Here is a 26,087-nt window from a genome sequence, read left to right as displayed (position 1 = left end):
TGGAGCGGTGGACTCTGATCTGGAGAACCGGGTTTGATTCCCCCACTCCTCCACATGAGCGGCGAAGGCTAATCTGGTGAACTGGATTTGTTTCCCCGCTCCTACATACGAAGCCAGCTGAGTGACTTTGGGCTAGTCTCAGCTCTCTCAGCCTCACCTACCTCACACGGTGTCTGTTGTGGGGAAGGAAAGGGAAGGTAATTGTTTGATTCTTCCTTAAGTGGTAGAGAAACTCGGCATATAAAAAACTCCTCCTCCTCCTCTTCTTCTTCTTCTTCTTCTTCTTCTTCTTCTCTTCCTCCTCCTCCTCCTTCTCCTTCTCCTTCTCCTCCTCCTCTTCCTCCTCCTCTGTGTAAATGTTTACCAACGAGAGATGATGACAATATACTAATTCCTTGACATATTGCCAACCTGGTTGTTCTGCTCTAGCTGCTATTGTCCATTATTAGTTGTTCAGAGCCACAGGTTCTGAGAAACAAACACTTTCCGTTCGCTTCTGCCGAGCCATGTTTTTCCATCCGAATACCCTCAGGGCTGCAAATACAGTTTGAACCAGTCAAACCCTGATCTGCCCTCCTTCATCTAAGCACTTCTTGGAAAACCAATACTTACACACTTCTTAATGTTGAGAAGGAATGGAGGCTTTGGAGCCTCCTGACTCACACATTATCGTGCCAAATGCATAAAAATAAAAAAAAACAGAACCCGTTCTTCCGGCTTCAAACAAATAGCCAATCCTCAGCCCCAATCCCACTGCCGGATACAGGGAATTTCTGCAGTTGCACAGAACAAAGGGAGACACTAGATGTCAGCCATGTTCCATGCACATGAAACTTTTGTCTGATCGCACATTTCTTCTGTCTATCCTATCTGAGACAGGGAACTTAGGCCATTTATGCAGGGCTGTTTCCCTGCGGTCACCCCTACCGACTGCTGGGGAGGGGAGGAACTTCAGTGGGGTATAATGCCCGAGTCCACCTTAGGGTTGCCAACTTCCAGGTACTAGCTGGAGACCTCCTGCTATTACAACTGCTCTCCAGGCGACAGTTCCCCTGGAGAAAATGGCCGCTTTGGCAACTGGACTCTATGGCATTGAAGGGCCTCCCTTCCCCCAAACACCGCCCTCCGCAGGCTCCGCCCCCCAAATCTCCAGGTGTTTCCCAACCTGGAGCTGGCAACCCTATCAATGCATGAAGAGCAGCATGCAGAGTGACTCCCCCAGAGGCCCCCCCCCAGATGTCCTTCAGCCTTCCTCCTTCCCCCACAAGTGTGCCCTACAGCCAGGCCATATGCTTCCAATTAAGGTAGTTTAGCACCTCAGCTGGGCACATCTAGCTCACCTGGGTGCGTCTCAAATTGGGAGTCTGACTTCCAGACACAAATCAGCGTGGACCACAAAACCTTTCAAGGATTTGGTTCTTTTACAACCAATGGTGGGTAAATTCTCACAACCAGAGATGGCAGTCAATAAATGCCAGTGCTTCAAGATTAAGCCCATTAAGTGAGAAGAGGAGAAAATCACATTGAAAAAACAAACAAGCTGTCTTTCTCAGTAGGGTTGCCAACCTCCAGGTACGAGCTGGAGATCTTTTGCTATTACAACTGATCTCCAGCTGATAGAGGTCCGTTCCCCTGGAGAAAATGGCAACTTTGGCAACTGGACTCTATGGCATTGAAGTCCCTCCCTCCCCAAACCCCACCCTTCTCAGGCTCCGCCCCAAAAACCTGCCGCCAGCAGGGAAGAGGGACCTGGCAACCCTAGCTGGAGATCTCCTGCTATTACAACTGATCTCCAGCTGATGGAGATCAGATCACCTGGAGAAAATGGCCGCTTTGGCCATTGGACTCTATGGCATTGAAGTCCCTCCCCTCCCCAAACCCCGCCCTCCTCAGGCTCTGCCCCAAAATTCTCTCGCCGGTGGCGATGAGACCATTTTCTCTAGGCGGACTGATCTCTGTCGCCTGCAGGCTTACTGGGACGTTATTAGTTTACCAGACGATGTTATTTAGGTCCATGCCATGAGAAGATTAACACACACACCCAATTTCCAAATTTCGTTTCTATTAAAGAGACAGGACCTTTCTACTCCAGGCAGCTGGCAACCCTAGCTAGTGTGGGGGGACCCCAAACTAATGCTTTTTTTAAAATCTGTTTTCCATAATAACAATTCAAATGAATCTGGGAGCTAGACTAAAGGTGTTTGTGACCCCAGGGTTTCTAATAAGGCAGCCATCTCTTTGACTTTTTTTTTTTAAAAAAAAACAAATTTTCTTCATTTTTTGAGAGGTACAGAAAAGAAATGGGGGGAAAGACACATAGGGAAAGTTTAACAATTCATTCTATTTCATATCCATACCCAGGATAACCCGCCTATCCATTCTTTCACCCAATAGAATCTCTTAAACAATACAAAGTAATAACTCAAAACTCATAGTACTTCCTTACTGTTCTAAATGTCGTCGATCATCTTCTTACTTTACCTGTGCTATTATATGACTTGACCTTTAACAAATACCTATATCAGTATTTCCATTCTATAAAACGTAACCTACTAAGAACATAATAATCAAACCGATTTTCTATAACTCTACAACTCATATTTACTTCTAGCAACATCTCTCAGAACATTAACATATTTTACCTGGCAAATCTATCAAAGAACAATTGCCATCTCTGCTTGTAATCCTCAATCTGATTTCGTCATCCCTTTGACTTAATGACAAGATTGTGTGTTATCAATACGCTTTTCCCTTCGAAGGATGAATTCCTAACCGGTGAGCGTAGCGGGATTAGTTCTTCTCTCCAGTGGGAGGGAGGCCGGCCACGTGTACGATCCATCTGGGCAAGGTGATCGCTAAAATGCCTCACCTTTTAGGTTTGTCACCAGAGGCCGGAAGGATCTACCGCTACCTCTCATGCATCAGGCGAAGATAATTGCTGTGGCTGTCAACATCTCTGGACTAGGAAATCCCTAGTGGGACAAAAAATGAGTAGAAAAGAAGCAAGTAAATTAATAAACAGGTGTTCACACGGAGGTAACTCTTTCTTTGGCTGCAACTTTATCCAGCATTGTTTGACGTTGAGATTATCGTTACGCTTTAGTAACGATAAAGCGACCTCAGTCCAGTCATACCGAAACACTGTCCCAGGGACTCAGCACGCAACCTGGGCTTCACTGCCACAACACTGCCCTCCATAGAATTATGGAGTTGGAAGGCACCTCCAGGGTCATCTAGTCCAACCTCCTGCACAATGCAGGAAATTCACAACTACCTCCCCCCCATGCCCCCAGCGACCCCAACTCCATGCCCAGAAGATGGCCAAGATGCCCTCCCTCTCGTGATCTGCCTAAGGTAATAGAATCAGCATTGCTGACAGGTGGCCATCTAGCCTTGGCTTAAAAACCTCCAGGGAAGGACTGCTCACCACCTCCCGAGGAAGCCTGTTCCACTGAGGAACCGCTCTGACTGTTAGAAATTTTGTCCTAATGTCTAGATGGAAACTCTTTTGATTTAATTTCAACCCGTTGGTTCTGGTCCGACCTTCTGGGGCAACAGAAAACAACTTGGCACCCTCCTCTCTATGACAGCCCTTCAAGTACGTGAAGATGGTTATCATATCCCTTCTCAGTCTTTTCCTCTTCAGGCTAAACACACCCAGCTCCTTCAACCTTTCCTCATAGGACTTGGTCTCCAGACCTCTCCCCATCTTTGTTGCCCTCCTCCTCCCAAATTGTCTTGAAGAGCATTGTTTTGCCAGAGGGTTTTGTACTGAATGGCAGAAGGTTTTTTAGAATTTGATAATTAACTGAATAGGGTTAGTTAGGGGAAAGGGTTGATTAACAACACACCTGATAGGGTTGCCATCTCTGGACTAGGAAATCCCTAGTGGGACAAAAAATGAGTAGAAAAGAAGCAAATAAATTAATAAACAGGTGTTCACACGGAGGTAACTCCTTCTTTGGCTGCAAGTTTATCCAGCATTGTTTGACTTTGTGATTACCGTTACGCTTTAGTCTCCACTTGCAACTAGGGTTGCCAGCTCAGGGTTGGAAAATACTTGGAGATTTTGAGGGTGGAGCCTGAGGACAGGGTTTGGAGAGGGGAGGAACCTCAGTGGGGTATAATGCCATAGAGTCTACCTTTCAACACGGCCGTTTTCTCCAGGGGAACTCATCTCTGCCCATTCCTGACAAGGTCAGGCTCTGGATATGTAATAGGTATAATATCGGGGAATCGCCGGCCATCACCTGGAGGTTGGCAACCCTACTTGCAACCAGAGTTTCCTATGAGTTCATGGTATCAGGTTGCCAGGTCCCTCTTTGCCACTGGTGGGAGGTTTTGGGGCAGAGACTGAGGAGGGCGGGGTTTGAGGAGGGGAGGGACTTCAACGCCATAGTGTTCGATTGCCAAAATGGCCATTTTCTCCAGGTAGGGTTGCCAGCCTCAAGGTACTAGCTGGAGATCTGCTATGACAACTGATCTCCAGCTGATAGAGATCAGTTCCACTGGAGAAAACGGCCCCTTTGGCCATTGGCCTCTATGGCATTGAAGCCCCTCCCCTCCCCAAAACCCCACCCTCCTCAGGCTCCACCCCCCAAAAACCTCCCACCGGTGGCGAAGAGGGACCTGACATCCCTATCTCCAGGTGACCTGATTATCGCCTGGAGATCAGTTGTAATAGCAGGAGATCTCCAGCTAGTACCTGGAGGTTGGCAACCCTATTGTGGCGACACAGTTACTTCCCAGCCCAAAGGCAGCGCAATTGCTAGTGATGCTGGGAGCTAGGGTTGCCAGGTCCCTCTTTGCCACCGGCGGGAGGTTTTTGGGGCACAGACTGAGGCGGGTGGGGTTTGAGGAGGGACTTCAGTGCCATAGAGTCCAATCGCCAAAGCGGCCATTTTCTCCAGGGGACCTGAGCTCTCTCTGCTCTTGAGATCCAGACTAGAACCTTATGAGGTCTTCCAATATTCACCTACTATGGACTGATATTTCTATATTTTCAATATATTGCGGCTGAAGCCCACTGCGAAACGTGTCCAAAGCGATCTAGACAACACGTACCGGAATTATTCTGTCTTCTAACCTGGATTCTTTTCTGATTCATTTTGCTCAACAGTCCACAGTACAGCAGCATTTTGTGCTACATATTTGACTGTCGAGAAGTTGCTCATGGTGGTACTTTAGGGTTGCTAACCTCCAGATGCTAGCTGGAGATCTCCTGCTATTACAACTGACCTCCAGCCGATAAAGATCAGTTCCCCTGGATCTCAGTTCCTGACATGTTATCCTTTCATATGCTGGAAGTTTTTGACTTGGAGGAATATTCAAACATAGGACTCCTCGCCAGCGCTCACATGCTTTTTGGCCCTGAATTGCCTCAGAGAAAGCAGGGATAAATAATTTTGCATCTTCCTTACTGTGGTGAAAACTAGAGATGGAAAATGTTCAGTTTCTTAACCGTGAAGCTTACTGTGTGGACTTCCTTGAGCATGTTACCATCTAAAACTCTCCAAGAGGGTTGTAGTAAGGTAGGGTTGCCAACCTCCTGGTACTAGCTGGAGATCTCCCGCTATTACAGCTGACCTCCAGCCGATAGGGATCAGCCCCCCTGGAGAAAATGGGCCGCTTTGGCCATTGGACTCTATGGCATCCCCACCCTCCTCAGGCTATGCCCCCAAAACCTCCCGCCGGTGACGAAGGGGGACCTGGCAACTGTATGGTACTTGCGCAGAGGATGCACATCAAGGGTGATCCGTCCCTTTCTAAGTGACAAACACTCCAATAAACGCTTTTTAAAAAATATTGTCGAAGGCTTTCACGGTCAGAGTTCATTGGTTCTTGTAGGTTATCCGGGCTGTGTAACCGTGGTCTTGGTATTTTCTTTCCTGACGTTTCGCCAGCAGCTGTGGCAGGCATCTTCAGAGGAGTAACACTGAAGGACAGTGTGTCTCAGTGCCAAGTGTGTAGGAAAAGTAATATATAGTCAGAAAGGGGTTGGGTTTGAGCTGAATCATTGTCCTGCAAAAAGTATCAAAGGTAATGTGCTAATCATTGTCCTGTAAGTATCAAGATAATGTGCTAATGAGGGTGTGGTATGTTAATATGGAACTATTGTATCCTGAAGTGATCTGTTAATGTTAAAAAAAAATTTTAAAAAAATTATTATCCTGGACGTGGGGAGGAAGCAGCTCCGAGCCCCCCTTTCCATCAATAGCCGCGCAGGGATTGCTCCATTGATCACTGGGGGGGGGAGGTCACACAAAAAACACTCGTCATCGGTCCCCCCCCTCCCTTTTGCCAAGAGCAAAAATTAGATCATCGTGGCAGGTGGGTCCCTCGCCCTGCGTGGCCGGGTACCAACAAGGGGGGGGGAAGGCATCGGCGAGGAAGCGCGGCCCGGGAGGGGGGAGATTCCTTCCTCTGCTTCCCCCCCCCCCGCGTCCCGGGGCGGAGATGGTACGGCCCGGAAAGAAGAAAGGGGGCGGCTTCGAATGTATCGCCGTGACGTCACAATGCCCCGGCTGATTGAAGCGCCGCCTTCGATCAGCTGAGCGGCGCCGTCGGGGGGGAGGCGGCAGAGGCGAAGCGCAGCGGACTCCGAGGGCAGCCATGAAGTTCCAGTACAAGGAGGACCACCCGTTCGAGTACCGGAAAAAAGAGGGGGAGAAGATCCGCAAGAAGTACCCCGACCGGGTGCCGGTGAGTGGCGGGGCCGCTGCGTCGACCCGGGGCCGTTCAGACGTGCTCGGGGAGTCCCGTGTCCCTGGCCTTTTAACAGGCAGACTCTCCCTTCCCTGCACCGAGGGTCGTCCAGACGTGCGCGGGGGGTTCCGTGTCCCTGGCCATGGAAAGGACAGGCAGATCCTCCCTTCTGCTTGCCCTAAACTCGCTCCCTGCCGTCCGACTCGGGCTTGCAAACGAAATACAAAAACGCACGTGTGGATGGGGTGACCTGGAGGATGCGTGTTCCGTGGGCCCGCTTTCCAGACGGTGCTGCCTTCCTTGCCGTACCAGTAGAGGGGCGTCTCGGGGGGCCCGGCCGGCCTGGGGAATAATGTCGCCTTAATGTAGGCTTAAGGGGTGGAGGTTTCCATAGGGTGGGGATCAGTAGCCTATTAAGTCCCGTATTCCCCTCCCCTTCTAGGCAGTTGGCAACCCTGGGTGGGCGTTGGCTGCCTTTGTTTCCCAAATGGGGCATTGCATCTTGCCCAGGTGATCGGGATGCTGCGAGAATTGTATTTCGCCCTCCTTTCTTCCCCCCTGCCAGCAATAAAGATGGAGTCGGAAGGACAAGGCAGTGTTAATGCAGTAACCTTCAAAGGGGGGGGGGAGGAGCCGGAGTTGTCTAGGAAGGAGCCATTCCTGGGGGTTGGGGGTTGGACCCCTCTTGGACCTGGATTGACAGCTTGCCCCTTCTAGGGGGTCTTGAGGGCCAGGCCCTTTATGCATGGGAGGTTTTGCCTTTGATTTGCACATTTTCCCCATCTGAATGCTCAAAACGGTGCAGGGGGGGCTTGTTTTTGCGTTTGGGGCATTGGGATGGGGAAATGTACATCTAGAGAACCCAAGGCAAAACCTCCCCTGAATAAACGGGCCTGCCGAGTCACGTCTCCTGGAAAGATGGCACCCAGTTGGCAAAGTCAAGGGTGGCATTTTTTTCTGCGGACTCATCCACGGACAGGATTGCCAGGAAATGAATAAGTAACAATCAACCTTGCCTGGAGATTAAAGAAAAGTCCTGTCCCTTTAATGGAGGCTTTAATGAGATGTTATTTACCACTTGGTGGTGTTTACCTTCCTGCCCTGGAATCTTCGGCTGCCCACGTAGGCCTCTCTTAAAGGGGCAGGACGGATTTCTCCAGGCAGTTGCTTAAACCCGTCTGCTCGGGAGCATATTACAAATGTCCATCCTTGATTTCACGAGGAGTTAAACTGGACTAGCTGTGAGTCCCTGTGAGAAGAGGTTTGTGGGGGGGGGGGGGTTGCCAACTCTTCCCCCACCTGCCTTTATTGTTAGTATGTTCTACAGAATTCTCAGTCCGACATGCGCACATACTGCTTTCCAAACACAGTGTGTTTCCACCCCAGCCAGAGCCTCGGTAGCTGGGGCAGTTGGCTTCACCAGGGCTTAACTTCAGTGGGAACTAGTGTAGTGGTAAGAGGGTCGATTCGGGTGACCTTGGGCTGGTTGGTCTTGCTTGGCCTAATCTACCTGGCAGGGTTGTTGTGAGGATAAAACAGGAGGGGGAAGTCCATGGGGAAAGGGTGGAATAAAACTAGAGAGAGAGATCACTTATTCACATGGAATATCCACCCCAAAATAATATATTGACACATATTTGGCTGCAGTTTTGAAACATGTTTCCTCTTAATGGTTTGGTTTTTTCCAGTTGTTCACAGAGATCAAAATAATAGGTCTTCACAGAAACCGAACTGGTACATCTTCACTTTGTTCTTGTCCACAAGGGGACATTGGAGTTCTTTTCCTTACCCTTCCTGGTTCCTACAGAGTGAACATTATGTTAATATGTCATTCCTGTTTTGCAAATGGGGAAAATGAGGCAAATCACATCTTCTGTTACAGGGAATGTCAGAATCTGAGGTCCATTTGGTGATTTGTATAAAAAGGATATAATCTTTATACAGGAAAAATATTTCTCAACTGTTCCCACTTCTCCCCAGTATCCCTACTTTGGTAAACACAATTTCTGTTTTGTATCTCATTAGAAATTGGCATTTTGACATTGGATGAGTCCAACAATTTTAAATTTCATTCTGATAATGGAGGGGAAGTCGCTTTTTGCCAGGGTGAAACAATCTTTATGGTCCTCAATACAGCCTGCAACTATAAACTATAAAAGGGTTAAAGATAGGGTTGCCAGCTTCCTGAAGAAAAAAAAATGTCCTGTCTTTTTAAGAGAGGCCTTAATGGGCTGTTATTTACCTGGTTATGTCATTCGCCTGCCTGCCATAAAAAACTCCAACTGCCCATTTCCACACATTTAAGTCTATATTAAAGGGGCAGGACACTTTTCCCCTCGGGCCTGTTAGTTGAGTCTCAGTTTCCTGCCCAGTAGTACTTACGGCTTTACCAGGAATGTTCAAAATCTGCATTTTTTGGTTTTGATGTTTTGACATCCATCCAAAGGTGCTGAGATTTTGACTTATTCTCTGTGGAATTAAAGGTACACCTGTAAACACACAGGAAATTCATTAATGGATCTGAAAATTAACCATCTAAGGCAAGATTTAGATCATGGTCATTTATGCGTGGGAGTTTTACCTGAGGTTCGTTGCTGGCTGGACCCACACTTTCCTGTTGGGAATCTATGTACCAGCCGTCTCCAAGCTCAAATCAAGTCCCCGCCCCTTGAAATGCTGCTTTGTAACTGGCTTACTTTGCAGTGCTTGCTGTGAGATAAAATCCCCCCCAAAAAAACCCAATCGCTGCATAAAAAAGCATTTTAAGAACAAAAAATAGAGCAATCTCAAAGGGGGGGGGGGAAGAAATCCAAACCCTGTTTTTAAAAAGCCTTTCTTCTGCTCAGAAAGAGCTCCAAGGAAGCAGGAAGCATTTGAATCCCTGCCTCTTTACACACTGCTTTGTAATTGGCTGCTTGCTTTCTGTGATAGAAACCAAGCTTTGGTGTCCCGGGTTTTTGCATACTGCATGGGGATTTCACCCCGGCTGAGCTCAGGGGAGAGGGAAGAATCAGGTTAACAGAGGAACGGGAAGTCCTGGGATTTGTGAGGGCTGGCAGCGAGGACATCTCTAATGGCCGGAAAACTCATGCATAGCTCCAAGGAACAGAGACAAACGGGGGGGCAAACATGAGTTAGAGTACCCATGCATAAACGACCCACAAAAGGCTCCTTAGGGAGTTTGTAGAAACTTTTAAGTTTAACTCATCCAAGACTTCAAGGACGGACATGTGGGCCAGAACACATTGCTCAAATTCTGTAGCACAACTTGCAAATTTAGTCGTGTTTTTAAAGATTTTTGTCCAAAGAGGCCCAGCAGGAAGTGGCTCAAATGTTTGTGTCATGAGGCTTGGTTCTGATATTTACCTTCCAGGATATGGTGAATATTCTGGGCCATGATTCAGATAGGCACTCACTGAAAACATTTGCCTGAGATTTATTGCTTTATTTCAGATTTCTTTTCCTCCTGATGTTTGCTGCTAGGCCTTTTAAAAAGAATATCAGTATGAATAGAAGGCAGCTTCATGTGTTCATGTGAACCAAGGCGATGAAGTATGCAAAGAAGAAAATCAAAATGTGTTGGGTGACTTTAGAAAAAGAGTTGGTTTTTATATGCCGACTTTCTCTACCCCTTAAGGAAGAATCAAACCGGCTTACAATCGCCTTCCCTTCCCCTCCCCACAACAGACCCCCTGGGAGGTAGGTGAAGCTGAGACAGCTCTTAGAGAGCCGTGACTAGCCCAAGGTCACCCAGCTGGCTTCATGTATTGTGTCTAGATCAAGGGAAGTAATACTACTACTGTATTCTGCATTGGTCAGACCTCACTTGGAATACTGTGTCCAGTTGTGGGCTCCACAGTTTAAGAAGGATGTTGACAAGTTGGAGCGTGTCCAGAGGAGGGTGACCAGAATGGTCAAAGGTCTGGAATCCATGCCCTATGCGGAGAGACTTAAAGAGCTGGGTTTGTTTAGTCTGGAGAAGAGAAGGTTAAGGGGTGACATGACAGCCGTGTTTAAATATTTGAAGGGATGCCATGTTAATGAGGGAACTAGCTTGTTCTCTGTTGCTTCAGAGACTGGGACACAGAGTAATGGATTTAAACTAAGAGAAAAACGATTCCACCTAAACATTAGGAGGAACTTTCCGACAGTGAGGGCTGTTCAATGGTGGAATGCATTGCCTCGGAGGGTGGTGGAGTCCCTGTCTTTGGAGGTCTTTAAGCAGAGGCTGGATGGCCATCTGTCGGGAGAGCTTTGATTGTGGGATCCTTCATGGCAGGGGGTTGGACTGGATGGCCCTTGTGGTCTCTTCCAACCTTGTGTGATTTTTGTGATTTTACGTGATGGAGTGGGGAAACCGACCCGGTTCACCAGATTGGCATCCGCCGCTCATGTGGAGGAGCAGGGAATCAAACCCGGTTCTCCGGATCAGAGTCCACCGCTCCAAACCACCGCTTTTAACCACTACACCACGCTGGCTCAGTTGCCAGGTTCTCTTCCCTCCCCCAACTGAGAACTTGCAGTAAAAAGAAATAGATGTCTAATCTGTGCTGGACAGGAGCCAGATCCTCCTGCTGCAGCTGAATCACAACATTCAACATACCTAACTTATTCCCTAGACATCACGTGTGCAGCGTGTAAAAATGTCTGATTAATGTTTGAAGGAATGGCGAACGACCTTGCCTTAGCGGCAGGAGACCTTGGAAAAGATAAAGCGAGTAGATTCGGTGAAACGGTTTCACAAGCTGGCTGTGTAGGGAAAGAAGCAAAACAGGACACAGTGTACCAGTTTGGTTTTTTAGTAACCCTTCTGAACAGAGAGCTAGACACCCAGTACGGAGTTTTCCCTGTGTTTTATGGGGAGATGCAAAGTTTCCCAGTTTGTAGTGCATCTGCTTGGCATGCAGAAGGTCCCAGGTTCAATCCCCAGCATCTCCACTTAAAGGGACTAGGCAAGTAGGTGATGGGAAAGACCTCAGCCTGAGACCCTGGAGAGCCGCTGCCGGTCTGAGTAGACAATACTGACTTGGATGGACCAAGGGACTGATTCAGTATAAGGCAGCTTCATGTGCTCATGGCTTATGTTCTTGAGAGGGGCTGTGGCTCAGTGGTAGAGCCTCTGCTTGGTGTGCAGAAGGCCCCAGGTTCAATCCCCAGCATCTCCATGTAAAGGGACTAGGCAGGTAGGTGATGTGAAAGACCCCTGCCTGAGACCCTAGAGAGCCGCTGCTGGTCTGAGTAGACAATACTGACTTTGATGGACCTTGATGGTCTGATTCAGTATAAGGCAGCTTCCTGTGTTCATGTGAAAGCCATGGGAAAGAGATGAGGTTGTGGTTTTTTCTTTTCAGTTTCTGGCACGCGCGTGGACATTTTATGGAAACGCAAAATATATGCAGTATTTACTTCCTTATCAGCTCCAAACTTTTAAAATTCCTTTAACAAGATCAAATGCATCATGTCCACCTTGGCTTATAAAGTGGTACTATTCGGCATGCTTAAGAAGAGCGTAAAATTATAAATATCTTAGTTTTCGACAGCAAGCAAAACTGCGACTCTACCCGATACTAGAGAGAATGCAAAATGCTGCGTTCTGTTGCCTTTGTTTACACGTTTTAGTTTTTTGTCATCTTGAGAACCAGGAAAGAAATAAAAGTTGAAAACAGAAAACAAATCTGTATAGCAATCATAAACATTTTGCTTTGACAGACAGTTCCACAAAGTCACAACAAAGGAGGGGAAAAACCCCTAACCTTAAAAACAACAGATGTCCAGCTGATAGAGATCAGTTCCCTTGGAGAAAATGGCCGCCTTGGCCATTGGACTCTATGGCATAGAAGTCCCTCCCCGAACCCCGCTGTTCTCAGCCTCCGCCCCTATAACCCGAACCTGGCAACCCTACTCCGGGGGCTCAGTTGGCCTCCTCTGAGAAACTTGGTCAGGGGTTTCCGCGGCACTGTGGAAGGGGTTCAGTACATGCCCAGAGGCCCACCCATCCCACTGAAGCAGGGTTGCCAGCTCTGGGTTGGGAAATTCCTGGAGATTTGTGGGGGGGGGGACTGGGTAGTTTGGGGAGAAAGTCCGGCAGGCGCATCATGCCATAGAGTCCACCTTCCAAAGCTGCCATTTTCTCCAGGGGAGCTGATCTCTGTAGTCGGGAGATGAGATGTAATTCCAAGGGAACTCCAGGCCCCGCCTGGCGGTTGGCAACCCTACCCTGACGCCAGATCAGCGGGTGTTTGTGGCTTTCAAGGGCATATGCAAAGGCTGTAACAATCCTTTGAGTCCCAGCCAAATGTAGTGCAGTTTTCCCTCCCTCCCTCTCTTCCCCAAGCAGTGTGACTGAGCCTAAAAGCTGTGCTAAAAAAAGAAAAAGGCCCACATTTCTTCAGTTCAGGGACCTAACTTCTGCAGCGAGAAAAGCTATTAAATTTTGAGATTTAAATTAAGAAGGATTATTGAAGGCTGTAGATTTTGTGCAAGTGATCTGTGTCACCGGAGCAGGGTTGAGGGCGTGAATTATTTCATTTAATCAGCTGATCTTTTTGTTTTGTTTATTTCCTTTTTACCCCACCTTTCTCCCCAATTTAGGGTGGGGGGAGAGGCTTACGTTGTTCTCCTCCATGTTGTCCTCACAACAACCCTGTGAGGGAGTTGAGGCGGACAGGGCATGACCGGCCCAAGGTCACCCAGCAAGTTTCCATAGAAGAGCGGGGATTGAAACCTGGGTCAAAACTGGCCAACTGGAGTCAGTGGGAAGGGAGAGGAAGGAGAAAAGGCCGGTCACAGATTGGCAAGCTAACATAAGAAAGGCCCTGCTGGATCAGACTGAGGCCCATCAAGTCCAGCAATCTGTTCACACAGAGGCCAACCAGGGGCCTCTAGGAAGCCCCCAAACAAGACCACTGCAGCAGCATTATCCTACCTGTGCTCCACAGCATCTAAGATAATAGGCGTGCTCCTTTGATCCTGGGGAGAATAGGGATGCATCATGACCAGTATCCATCTTTACTAGTAGACGTGGATAGCCCTCTCCTCCACGAACGCGCCCACTCCCCTCTTAAAGCCTTCCAAGCTGGCAGCCATCCCCACATCCTGGGGCAGGGAGTTCCACCATTCCTTGGATTTTGTCATAGAGCCGTTCCTGCTTAGCCTCAACCAGGAAAATGCATTTTTGGTGCAGCAGGGAAGGCTGCCAGTGTTTGAGGGATAATCTGCTGATCTTCTTCCCCCTCTCTTTTCTTATCCAGGTGATAGTGGAGAAGGCCCCCAAAGCCAGAGTACCTGACCTGGATAAGAGGAAGTACCTCGTCCCTTCCGATCTCACAGGTAAAGGAACCCCAATGCGTAATTTCTCTCTTGCTTTTCAAGGAACTTTCTCGACAAGCACTGTGTGGAGGCAGACATGAGGGGCACAGACTCTGGCGGGGGATTCAAAACAGATAAAAGGAAGCATTTCTTCACACAGCACATAGTTAAATTGTGGAACTCCCTGCCCCAGGATGTGGTGATGGCTGCCAACTTGGAAGGCTTTAAGAGGAGAGTAGACATGTTCATGGAGGAGAGGGCTATCCATGGCTACTAGTCAAAATGGCTACTAGTCATGATGCACACCTATTCTTTCCAGGATCAGAGGAACATGCCTATTATATTAGGTGCTGTGAAATACAGGCAGGATGCTGCTGCTATCATCTTGCTTGTGGGCTTCCTAGAGGCCCCTGGTTGGCCTCTGTGTGAACAGACTGCTGGACTTGATGGGCCTTGGTCTGATCCAGGATGGCTTTTCTTATGTCCTTATGACTAGGGATGCCAACCTCAAGGTGGGATCTCCTGGAATTACAACTGATCTCCAGCTGATGCGGATCAGTTTCCCTGGAGAAAGTGGCTGCTTTGGAGGCGGGACTCTATGGCATTCTACTTCTCTGAAGTCCTTCCCTTCCCCAAACCCTTCCCTTCCCCAGTCTCTAGCCCCAAATTGCCAGGAATTTCCCAATGCAGTGTTGGTAACCCTAGCTCTGACAGATGCATCTGCATAGGGAGTTAGTGTTCTCAGCACCTGGGATGAACAAACCAGAGTGAATTTTCCAGTTTTTTCTTGAGAGTCACTTTAGCAGTGCTGGCCTTCAGACTCTAAAGTTACCAAATGCAAACAGGTCCGCTGCAAAAGAAAAAAAAAAGAGGCTGGGCTGTCGTCCCCCCCTTTCTTCTTCTTAGAACAGCGTTTTAAAAGAGACACAAATGATTTGAATCTGTGGGAAACTTAAGTTCTGAAGCAAGTTCACTTCTGAGTTTAATATTTGCATTTGGGGGGAATTTGTAGCTGTTGGATCATATGAACACCATGAAGCTGCCTTCTACTGAATCAGACCCTTGGTCCCTCAGAGTCAATATTGTCTACTCAGACCGGCAGCGGCTCTCCAGGGTCTCAGGTGGAGGTCTTTCACATCACCTACCTGCCTAGTCCCTTTAACTGGAGATGCTGGGGATTGAACCTGGGACCTTCTGCATGCCAAGCAGATGCTCTACCACTGAGCCACAACCTCTTCTTTTTTAAAAAAAGAAGGAGGAAGGGAGGGAGATACCCCAGAAGGTTAGCCCACTCACTATTCTTCCCTCTTCTGCCCTACGAAGAGTGGTTAAAACACTTTTAGCCTGGTCTGTTTAGCCTGGAAAGAAGGTGATTAAGGGGAGACATAGAGGTCTATAAAACTGTGCATGGTATGGAGAAAGTGGACAGGGAGAAGGCTTTTCTCCCTCATAATATCAGAACGCAAGGACATCTGCTGAAGCTGGAGGGTGACAGATTCAAGACTGATAAAAGGAAGTATTTCTTTACACAACGCATAGTTAAATTGTGGAACTCCCTGCCCCAGGATGTGGTGATGGCTGCCAACTTGGAAGGTTTTAAGAGGGGAGTGGTCATGGAGAAGAGGGCTATTCATGGCTATGAGTAAAAATTGATACTAGTCATGATGCATGCCTGTTCTCTCCAGGATCAGAGGAGCATGCCTATTATATTAGGTGCTGTGGAACATCGGCAGGGTAATGCTGCTGCAGTCGTCTTGTTTGTGGGCTTCCTGGAGGCACCTGGTTGGCCACTGTGTGGACAGACTGCTGGACTTGATGGGCCTTGGTCTAATCCAGCAGGGCTTTCCTTCTGTTCTTATGATGCATACCTCTTCTCCAGGATCAGAGGAGCAGGCCTACTATCTTAGGTGCTGTGGAACACAGGCAGGATGGTGCTGCTGCAGTCATCTTGCTTGTGGTCTTCCTGGAGACACCTGGTTGGCCACTGTGTGAACAGACTTGCTGGATTTGATGGACCTTGGTCTGATCCAGCAGGGCTTTTCTTATGTTCGCTTGCCAATCTGTGACCGGCCTTTTCTCCTTCCTCTCCCTTCCCGCCGACTCTAGTTGGCCAGTTTTACTTCTTGATCCGGAAGCGAATCCACCTGAGGCCGGAGGACGCCCTGTTCTTCTTCGTCAACAACACCATCCCTCCCACCAGTGCCACTATGGGGCAGCTGTATGAGGTAAGTGCCGGCTGACTTCCTTGCGTAAGGGGGGAAACTTCTGGACTGGCACGTCCTGAGCAGAACAGCTTTGCCTTTCCACACACCCCCTCCTTCCACGAAACAGAAGCGTTCTGGGTTAAGTTTTTCACCTTCTGTAAGCCCTTGGCCCAATCTGAACCAGAAACCACATCAGAGTCAGTCAGGTCCAAAGAAGTTGGTTTTTACTGGTCATATAGTTTTAGCTCCATGGACCAAGTGCAGGACTTCTCTTCGAAGTATCTTAGGCACGTATAATTTCGAGTCTTTGTACCAACAACCACCTTGCTCAAGCAAACCCTGGGAAAGGGTCTGGGCAGTGAGTTCGGCTAAGCACTGAGCACGAAGGGAGTCCAGGAAGGAATTGGAGAGGATCACCCCCCCTTCTCCCGCAGAAGAAGGTGGATCAGGAGCTGGTGGCGATTGATGGGGGGGGGGGAAACTGGTTGCTGCGGGGCGCCAGGTACAGGCAGCGGAAGGGGGTCCGGCGAGGGAGTCGGTGGGTTAGTGTTGGATACTCTGTCGGCCACTGTGCAGTTTCCAGGCTGGGGTTGGGTTTGGGACCGGGTCTGCACGGCCAGTACGGGCAGGGCCCCTCTGTGCGCCGGGGTGAATAAAGAGTCTGTCGGCCACTCAATTTTTACTGGGTGTTGAGGCAACCTGGATAGGGCATCAGCAAGTACGTTTTGTTTCCCGGGCACATGTTTAAGAACAAAGCGGAATTGAGCAAAGAAGTCTGCCCAATGCTGTTGTTTTGCGGACAGTTTATGGGTCCCCGTGAGGGCAGCTAGATTTTTGTGATCTGTCCAGACTTCGAAGGGGACCCTGGACCCTTCCAGGAATTGCCTCCACAGTGTAAGGGCATGATGGACGGTTGATGCCTCCTTCTCCCAAATGGGCCAGTTCAGTTGGGCATGCGCAAACGTTTTCGAGAAGTAGGCATAGGGGTGAAGGAGACCGTCCGGTCCTCTCTGGAGAAGACCCCCCCCCCCATGGCTACATCGGACGCATCGACCTGTACAATAAACATTTGGTTCGGGTCCGGGTGCTGTAGTACAGGTTCCGAAGTGAAAAGCCGCTTGAGGGCTACAAAGGCGGATTGACATTGATCAGTCCAAAGTATTTTGGCAGTGGGTAACGTTGCAGACACCCCTTTACCTTTTGTTTTCAGGAGGTCAGTGATTGGCAACGCCACTTGAGCAAAGTTGGGAATGAAACCACGGTAGAAATTAGCAAAGCCCAGGAATTGCTGCACTTGTTTGCGGGTGGAGGGAGGAGTCCAGTCAAGTACCGACTGGACTTTAGCGGGGTCCATGCTAAGGCCACGATGAGAGATTATGTACCCCAAGAAAGTCACTTTTTCCTGGTGAAATTCGCATTAAGACAGCTTTGCATAGAGCTGGTGGTCATGCAGACGTTGCAAAACTTCTCTGACCAGAGCAACATGCTCCTCCATGGTTTTTGAATAAATGAGGATGTCATCCAGATAAACTACCACGCCGTGGTAAAGTAAATCATGGAGGATTTCGTTAATGAGTTGCATGAAGACCCCCGGGGCCCCTTTTAACCCGAAAGGCATCACAAGAAATTCATACATTCCAAAACTGCTAGAGAAGGCAGTGAGGGGTTCGTCCCCTTCACGGATACGGATCCGATAATAAGCTTCCACTAAGTCTAATTTGGAGAAAATGCATCCCTCTTGCAATTGTCCCCAAATGTCTGAAATCAGTGGTATGGGGTAGGCGTTGACTTGGGTAACTGCATTAAGCTTTCGGAAGTCAATGCATAAACGTAGGTCACCCTCCTTTTTCTGGACAAAGAACGCAGGGGCTGAGTTGGGGGCGTTCGATTGCCGAAGGTAATAGTGTCAGTTTCCCAGTCTATATAGGGTGCAGAGGGTGTGGGTCGTCCCGGCGCTGCGCTGCGGGTGGCCGCGGTGCCTCTGCGTTGAGGTCTCCCTCGAGCTCAGGGTGGCATGCTGGGGCGAGTGGTCTCCGGGCGCTGAGGACAAGCCGCTGCAAAGTGGCCCAATTCCCCGCAAATGAGGCAAGCCCCCCTCTGGAATCTTGTTTCGTGATCCAGAGGTGGCCGCGTAGGTTTTCGCAGGCTGGAAAACGGCTCTTTTGATGGGGGTTTTTGGGTGCTCTTTTCTCTGTTCTGTTGTCGGACCAGGGAAATGAAACGTCGGCGGCTCTTGACCTCCTCAGCTGGCAAAATCCAATCTTCCAGGTTCTCGGGATCACCCGCATATACGACCAGTTCAGATTGTCAGGGTGTAAGGCTTCCCTGAAATAATGAATAAGGGTGGCCTCTGGCCAGTCCACAATTTTACTGGCCAGTCTCTGGAATTCATCTGCAAATTTCCGGACTGGAGAGGAGCCCTGTCGGAGTTGTAACAGTTCAGCTTTGGCCCGTTCCCCCATAAAGGGGTCCTCAAACCGTCTCCGCAAGGCAAACATAAAATTGTTGAGGGAGCGGATAGATCGGGACCTAGTGTCAAATTGGAGGACCATCCAGTCAGCTGCTTTCCCCGTCAATAAAGAGGCTACGAAATGAACTCGGCTATCCTCTGTGGGAAAGTATTGCCCTTGTTCTCTCATGTAACTGTCCACTTGATGTAGAAAACAGGGCAGAGTCTCGAGCGAACCATCATAGTTCGTTTTCAGCCGAGGCTGCTTCCATTGGCCGGGCATGGGCTGTCCCGGTTGTATGGGTGCCTCGGGAATTGGTACAACCGGGGCTCCAGGGACCGGGGGGTGAGCGGGTGGCTGAGCGGGTGGGTGAGCTGGTGCAACCGGCTGAGCTGGTGGGTGAACTGGTGCTGCTGGTGCTGCTGGGCCAGGGAGAACGGGCTGTGCTGGGAGCAGCTGGGCCGGAGCCGTCAGTGCCTGCTGCAAGCGCTCATTTTCTTGGAACAAGTGTTCCATTTGGTCCTGGAGGCGGTCTACACGATCGTATAACTCCCGGTTTTGGGCTCGCAAGAGGTGCACTTCGTCCTCAGGACCACCCGTACGACGTGCTCGACTGGACCGCAGACCAGTGGCCCAATGGGAGCCGTCCCCATACAAGTCCTCCTCGTCAGAGTTGTCAGAGCCCTGAAGCCGTTCTGCGAGGCGACGCGCGCGTTGGGTGGTGCGGGTCGGAGCAAAAGCCGGAGAAAACATTGGACCCAACGAGGGGCCGGTCCGCATGGTGTCTTTGGGGCGCACATCCGCTCGCGCCCGTTCGGCAGCCAACTGCTGTTCTCTTTCCAGTTCGGTATGAGCTTTGGCCTCCGCCTCTGTTGCCTTTTGGTCCACGAGAGTCTGGGCGGCTTTGAGCTTCAAGGCGGCAGTCGTGGTAACGATCGGCAGGAGCTCCTGCTCCAAAAGGGCGAGGAGTGGTTCAGACTCCCTGCCCAGCAGCGGTTGGACCTGGACCGCTAGCGCGGGTGCCCCAGCCCCAAAAGTTGGGGTCAACAACTGTGTTAGATCGGCTACCGTGGTATCCTTAGGTAGTCCCACAAACAGTAGCGCCGTTTGGACAGCAGTCCGTTGTGCCTCTGCTTGACATTCAGCCGCATTTGGCACCAGTGAAACACCTTCCGGCGCCGATCCCGCCATGGCTTGGGGTACGGCGGGGCGGATTGGGGACGCTGCCAAAGGTTGCTGTTGAGCCTCCTGTAAAGTTAACCTCGCCAACAAGCGAGTTAAGGTGACCAGGTCGTTCTGGGCAGCATGTACTTCATCCAGAAGCCCGTCCAGGATCACAAGGTCGTGGTAGGCATTCTGATCCGAGTCCTCAGAGGTCCAAGGTTGTGCCGTGGCTAGCGATTGCCACTGGCCTCGAATAAGTTCCACTAGGCGGTTGATTTCCGCATCAGTCCGTATTGCTTCCAATAACACATCCCGTGGGAGGGTAGGATCGTCAGGGCAAGTCGACTACCCCAGCACAGGGCCCAGGGATCCAAGTCCTCCAGGATCCCGCTAGGCAGGTCGTAGAAAGTATGAAGGGATTGCTGTCACAATGTAAGCCCTTGGCCCAATCTGAGCCAGAAACCACATCAGAGACAGTCAGGTCCAAAGAAGTTGGTTTTTACTGGTCATATAGGTTAACAGAGCACAAAGAAAAGGTGACAGCAATGGAGCTTGCTGGCTTGCACTTGGTAATATAAAAGCATGAAAAAAGCAAGAGATTACAATACACAAACAGCGCTGTGGTTCCCACAGCTTCAAAAGAGTTTAGGTATACATAACAGTCCTTGAGAGCTGGTCAGTGGTAAAACGAAACCAACTGAGACACAGACCTGACACCTTCTTTGAAAGGAGGTGCCAGCTGCTGACTGTCCTGTGACATCTTTGAACTCATTTCCCTTCCTTGCAATGTTCTGTGGGGCCAACAGGGTGTCTGTAGAAGAAGACACCTCCTCGTAGTCCAAGCTCGTGGCTCTGCGCGGTGTAGTGGTTAGGAGCGGCGGAGTCTAATCTGGAGATCTGGGTTCGATTCACCACTCCTCCACATGAGCAGCGGACTCCAGTCTGGTGAACCGAGTTTGATTCCCCGCTCCTCCACATGAGTGGCGGAGGCTAATCTGGTAAACCAGGTTCGTTTCCCCACTGCTCCACACGAAGCCAGCTGGGTGACCTTGGGCCAGTCACAGTTCTCTCTGAACTCTCTCATCCCCACCTACCTCACAAGGTGTCTGTTGGGGGGAGAGGAAGGGAAGAAGATTGTAAACTGCTTTGAGACTCCTTAAAGGTAGAGAAAAGTGGGGTATAAAAACCAACTCTTCTTCTTTTTGTCCCCCCCACCCCCACCAACTAGGACTTAAAGCCAGGATAGAGTCACTACAGTAGGGCATGCCAAAAAGAAGAAGAAGAGTTGGTTTTTATATGCCGACTTTCTCTACCACTTAAGGGAGACTCAGACTGGCTTACAATCACCTTTCCTTCCCCTCCCCACAACAGACACCCTGTGAGGTGGGTGGGACTGAGAGAGCTGTGACTAGCCCAAGGTCACCCAGCTGGCTTCGTGTGTGGGAGCGGGGAAACAAATCCAGTTCACCAGATTGGCCTCCGCCGCTCATGTGGAGGAGTGGGGGAATCGAACCCAGTTCTCCAGATCAGAGTCCACCGCTCCAAACCACCGCTCTTAACCACTACACCACGCTGACTCCCATAGGGTAGTTTTCTCCATGCAGTCACTTGATGCCTCCTCTGGATTTACAGTAACTTGACCTCTCCAAGCTCGGATACTGCTCTTTTTGTGTTGTGCGTTTGTGTGTGAGGAGCGCACTGTCCCATGCGTTTAATGCTGTCTGCCTCCTTCTCTCTCTCCCCCCCCCCATTTTTCTTTTGCCCCCAGGATAACCACGAGGAAGATTATTTTCTCTACGTGGCGTACAGTGATGAAAGCGTCTACGGAGAATGAGCCGCCTTGTTCGGGCCTCGGAAACGGGACGGACTGAAAGGGCTCTTGTAGGAGGGATTTTGTGCGGGGTGGACGTGAGGAGGAGGAAGAACTGGACAACAAACCACATACTTCATGCACCATCATTTCGCCACACCTTTGTTGTTATTACTATTGTTTTAAACACTGGTGGGAAGATTGGGCCTTTGTTTGGCTATCTAATGGATGTGGGGGGAGAGACTTTGTGACCGAGAGCACCCTTTGCCAGCCCTCCCATCCCCTCTTTTGGGCTCAAGGGGCCTCCCCTGAATGTCCAGGACATGGAGGGGGATGGGGGCACGAGAGGTTTCCCTGGTGGGATTCAGGCTGCCCACCGCAGCCAGGCTGCCATAGGGAATCTGGGGTATGCTAAGCAAACATGGAAATCCCTGCCCAAGGGGCGCTTCGTCCACCCTTTTAAAGAACAGCTCCCTTTTGCTCTCCCTCTTCTCTCCCACTGCATGCAGAAGGTGGGACATCCCTTCCTGACTGCTGCCCTCGATTTGCCCGTTCGGCCTGGCATCCCTCATTCTTCCACCTTCTGTGGCATCTTTGGTCCAGGCCGCATTACGCTCACGGCTGAAAACAGAACCGAGGGAATCCCCTGTTCCATTTGGGAGGTGGGTTTGGGGAGCGGCTTGGGTTTGAAGCCGGTCACGCCATAAGGAGAAACCCGCTTCTCCCAGGGCGTTACTGATGGATTGGGTCTCGGGTGTCCCAGACAGCAACAACATCCGTCAAAGGGCCCGAAGGTTTTTGTGATGCTGTGACATGCGGCCTCGTTGTATGGAGAAAGATTGTTCTTGTCGGGCACCGTCTCAGTACCTGAAGCCAGTTTCATTGACAGCATCCGAAAGGGCCAAAATGAATACTAAGTAGGAATGATCTTATGAAAATGTATCTGATACGTTTATTACAATAAAAACCCACAACTTGTCTAAGGCCCTAATACACCCTATAAAAATCCACCGCTTGTCTAAGGCCCTAATAAAGCCTCTATATTTCTATATTAAGGCCTTAGACAAGTTGTGGGTTTTTATTGTAATAAATAGGTACATTTTCATATGATCACTCCTAATTAGTATTTATTTTGGCCCTTTCGGATGCTGTTTCTTGACCTCAGGGTACTTAATTCTTCAGTTTTTAGGATTAAGTTTTCCCCGCCTTTTTGTTGAGGCCAGTTTCGTTCAGGGGATGGGCAGGCGGCAGGGGTGTGTGTGTCTTCCTTTCTCTCTTTTCTCCTTCAGTCGTGACAGCTTTTATGGCCTGGACCAAACGCACAAGTGGTTTGCGCCCTTTCATTCCTATCATCTGTACCTCACAGCCCTCTCGAGAAGAGTATTATCCCACCTCCCATCTTCCCGTCCCACTTTATTGCGTTTCTTTCTTCTGCTGCTGAAATTTAATCAGTTTTTCCACTGGGGCCAAAATACGATTGCTGTAACCCAATTTCTGAGTTTTATATTGTCTGAGGGAATTTTATAAGAGATACTGGGAAGGATGTGTGGCGCATTGGGGAAAGAACAGTGTGGCCTCTGGGTGGGTTTGAGGAATTGGCAGGTGAGATTCTGCTTCGGTCCAAGTCCCCCTTTTTCTACTTTGGGGTGCCGTTCCAACAGCCGTCGCTCTAGGGAAAGCTGTGGTCTGGCAGGGCAGGCTTTTCCTTCAGCGGTGTCAGAAGAGGTGTGAAGGGAGACGGTGAAACTGCGTTTGAGGACGCTGTCAGAGGCATGGAGGTTGAGGACAGGAGGAAGAAGCGCTGTGCCGCTCCTGAGCGGCATTAATGCAAAGGGCAAAACAAGTTGCCTCATGAATTTATTGTGGCTGTCCAGACCCAACCTTGCTTCTGGTTGGGGTGTGAAGTCCCTTCCTCTCCTGAATTCTTCTTTCAGCCCTTCCTCCTGGCTCCGGCGCTCTACATTCCCAGGCTGGCTTTGAGAGTCATGCTCCAGATGCTCTGAAGCTCAGCATGGCCTAGGCTTTCCATTGGGGTCCAAGAGCGCATGGGCCATTGCGCTCACCTGGCTCTTCTCTCTTACGGGGGGGAGGGGGCAAATGGATGCTGGAACTAGATCTTGAGTGTTTGTCCTCTTCCCCCTTCTGGGCTAGCGATGACCAAGTATTACGTTAACTTCTATTTTAACTGGACTGTGGCATTTACTTTTTTTCCCCATTTTTGCTCTCGTCTTGGTTTTGTGAAAGGCAGTGTTGATTATTCTTTCTGTGTCATTTAATTCCAGCCGGCTTCTGGTTCTTGTAAGATTAAAAAAAGTCCATGTTGCATTGGCTCAATCAATAAACACTTACTTGAGAAACAGAGACCGTGAAGTGGAGTAGAACTTGGAGTTGGGGGGGGGGGTTCTATTTATTTGTGAAAAGGAGTTCTGCTAAGCTTTTCTCCTTGAGTCACAAGTTGTTTAACAGGATACCAAAGATATGCAGCAATAAGCATGAAACCAAGAAGAAGAAGTGGGTTTTTATATGGCGACTTTCTCTACCACTTAAGACAGAATCAAACCGGCTTACAACCGCCTTCCCTTCCCCTCCCCACAACAGAGACCCTGTGAGGTGGGGCGGGGGGGGGGGTTGAGAGAGCTCGAAGAGAACTATGACTTGCCCAAGGTCACCCAGCTGGCTTCATGTGGAGTAGTGGGGAAACCAACCCAGTTCACCAGATTAGCCTCTGCTGCTCATGTGGAGGAGTGGGAATCGAACCCTGTTCTCCAGATCAGAGTCCATCGCTCCAAACCACCGCTCTTAACCACTACACCACGCTGGCTCTCTCAAATTAATTTCAACTCCAAAGACAGCCAAAAAATGATGGGATTCTTCCCTTAACTGTCCCAAAAATATCCCAAATATAGCCTACAGCAGCCATGGAAAAAGGCCCTTTGAGAGGAGGTGGGTTTGCGTGCCTTCGAGTTCAGAGGCAAAGAAAGCTATTCCACATATCCAATGCATGTACCAAAAAGATCTAGCCCAGATACTGAAGGAAGATACAACTCTTCAGAAGGCCGAAAGATAATTGGGAACACTACAGAAAGAATTCAAAAGAGCAAATTCCAAAAATATAAATGGAGAAACCAAAGTTAAAAGAATAGTTTAATAATAAATACAGTCAACAGTAAGCGATACAACATGATAAAAATAATTTCTCCAGTGCTAAATAGCCAGTAAACCAGTATGGTGAGTATCACACAACTAACTCAATTTCTGGCAGGGCATAAGCTTTCATGAGTCACAGCTCACTTCTTCAGATACAGCTAGAAAGTGAGTCCATACTTAAGTATAGACATAAAATTGCAATGTAAATGTCAAAAGCAAGTAATTGACAGCAGGAGTAATTAGCAGGAGGTGTGATATGCAGAGGGGTAGTAGCATGGAGAAATTAGCATTGGTAATGAGACAGGGACCCCAGATCTCTATTCAATCCAGGAGAATACATTCGAGCTTCATTATTCGTTTCAATTCATTATTAGTTTTAATTCTCTCTAATCTCCCTTTGAAATCCCTTTTGTATGAGAACTGTAAGAGAGCTGTGGCTCACAAAAGCTCCTATGCTGCCAGAAATTTTGTTAGTCTTTAAGGCGCCACTGGACTCTTGCTCTTTTCCACTGCTACTAACACGGCTTACCCATCGTGATCTATCACATAACTAGTTCATCAAGATCAACATGGTTGCCATATACTCAGTTAATCCAAAATGCCAAACGCATTTGGACGCTTTCCTTCTTTGGTGATGTAAATATATGTAAGTCACAATTTATCTCAAGTTAAAAATTCGGATTTAAGTACGAATGACATCAAGCAAACAATAGATCTGCAAATATCTCATTTTATAGAATGTCACGAGAAGCAGATGTTGCAAAATTGCAGTCAGGCTGATTCATAGAATCAGAGTTGGAAGGGGACCACCAGGGTCATCGAGTCCAACCCCCTGCACAGTGCAGGAAATTCACAACTACCTCCCCCACCCACACACCCAGTGCCCAGAAGATGACCAAGATGCCCTCCCTCTCATGACCTGCCTAAGGTCACAGAATCAGCATTGCTGACAGATGGCCATCTATCCTCTGCTTAAAAACCTCCAGGGAAGGCGCCTACCACCACCTCCCGAGGAAGCCTGCTCTACTGAGGAACCGCTCTAACTTGAAGTCTGTGTTTACATGCTTAAACTTACAAGGCTTCTTGAAGTTTCGCATCTACGTTTGAGGCACTAGGCATGAAGCCAAATAAGAATCAATGGATCAATATCTGTATGGACATCTGTGATGGACAGCCAATCCCTGCCTACTGGGGGAGTAGGCAGATACTAAGAGACATCAGCCAGTGAAAGGCAGTGGAACCTCTTCAGGGGGAAGGGAGGGTTGCCAGGTCCCTCTTCGCCACCAGTGGGAGGTTTTG

General features: G+C 49.2%; 1 protein-coding gene across 1 annotated transcript; it reads left to right on the top strand.

Moving 5' to 3' along the window:
• The first annotated feature begins 6,612 nt into the window (after positions 1 to 6,612).
• Positions 6,613 to 21,670, top strand: LOC130476781 (gamma-aminobutyric acid receptor-associated protein-like 1). The gene is made up of 4 exons (XM_056848770.1): positions 6,613 to 6,702; positions 13,956 to 14,034; positions 16,120 to 16,238; positions 21,600 to 21,670. The coding sequence occupies exons 1-4, from the start codon at positions 6,613 to 6,615 to the stop codon at positions 21,663 to 21,665; spliced, it is 354 nt and encodes a 117-aa protein (XP_056704748.1). The 3' UTR covers positions 21,666 to 21,670.
• The last annotated feature ends 4,417 nt before the right edge of the window (positions 21,671 to 26,087 follow it).

The sequence above is a fragment of the Euleptes europaea genome, chromosome 4, assembly GCF_029931775.1.
Source record: "Euleptes europaea isolate rEulEur1 chromosome 4, rEulEur1.hap1, whole genome shotgun sequence".
Classification (NCBI taxonomy): Eukaryota; Metazoa; Chordata; class Lepidosauria; order Squamata; family Sphaerodactylidae; genus Euleptes; species Euleptes europaea.
This window is presented reverse-complemented; position numbering and strand designations above follow the sequence as displayed.

Coding starts and splice junctions, on each gene's coding strand:
- LOC130476781 (XM_056848770.1), top strand. CDS start 6,613: ATGAAGTTCCAGTACAAGGAGGACCACCCGTTCGAGTACCGGAAAAAA. Junction 6,703..13,955: donor AGTACCCCGACCGGGTGCCG/GTGAGTGGCGGG, acceptor TTTCTTATCCAG/GTGATAGTGGAGAAGGCCCC. Junction 14,035..16,119: donor CGTCCCTTCCGATCTCACAG/GTAAAGGAACCC, acceptor CGCCGACTCTAG/TTGGCCAGTTTTACTTCTTG.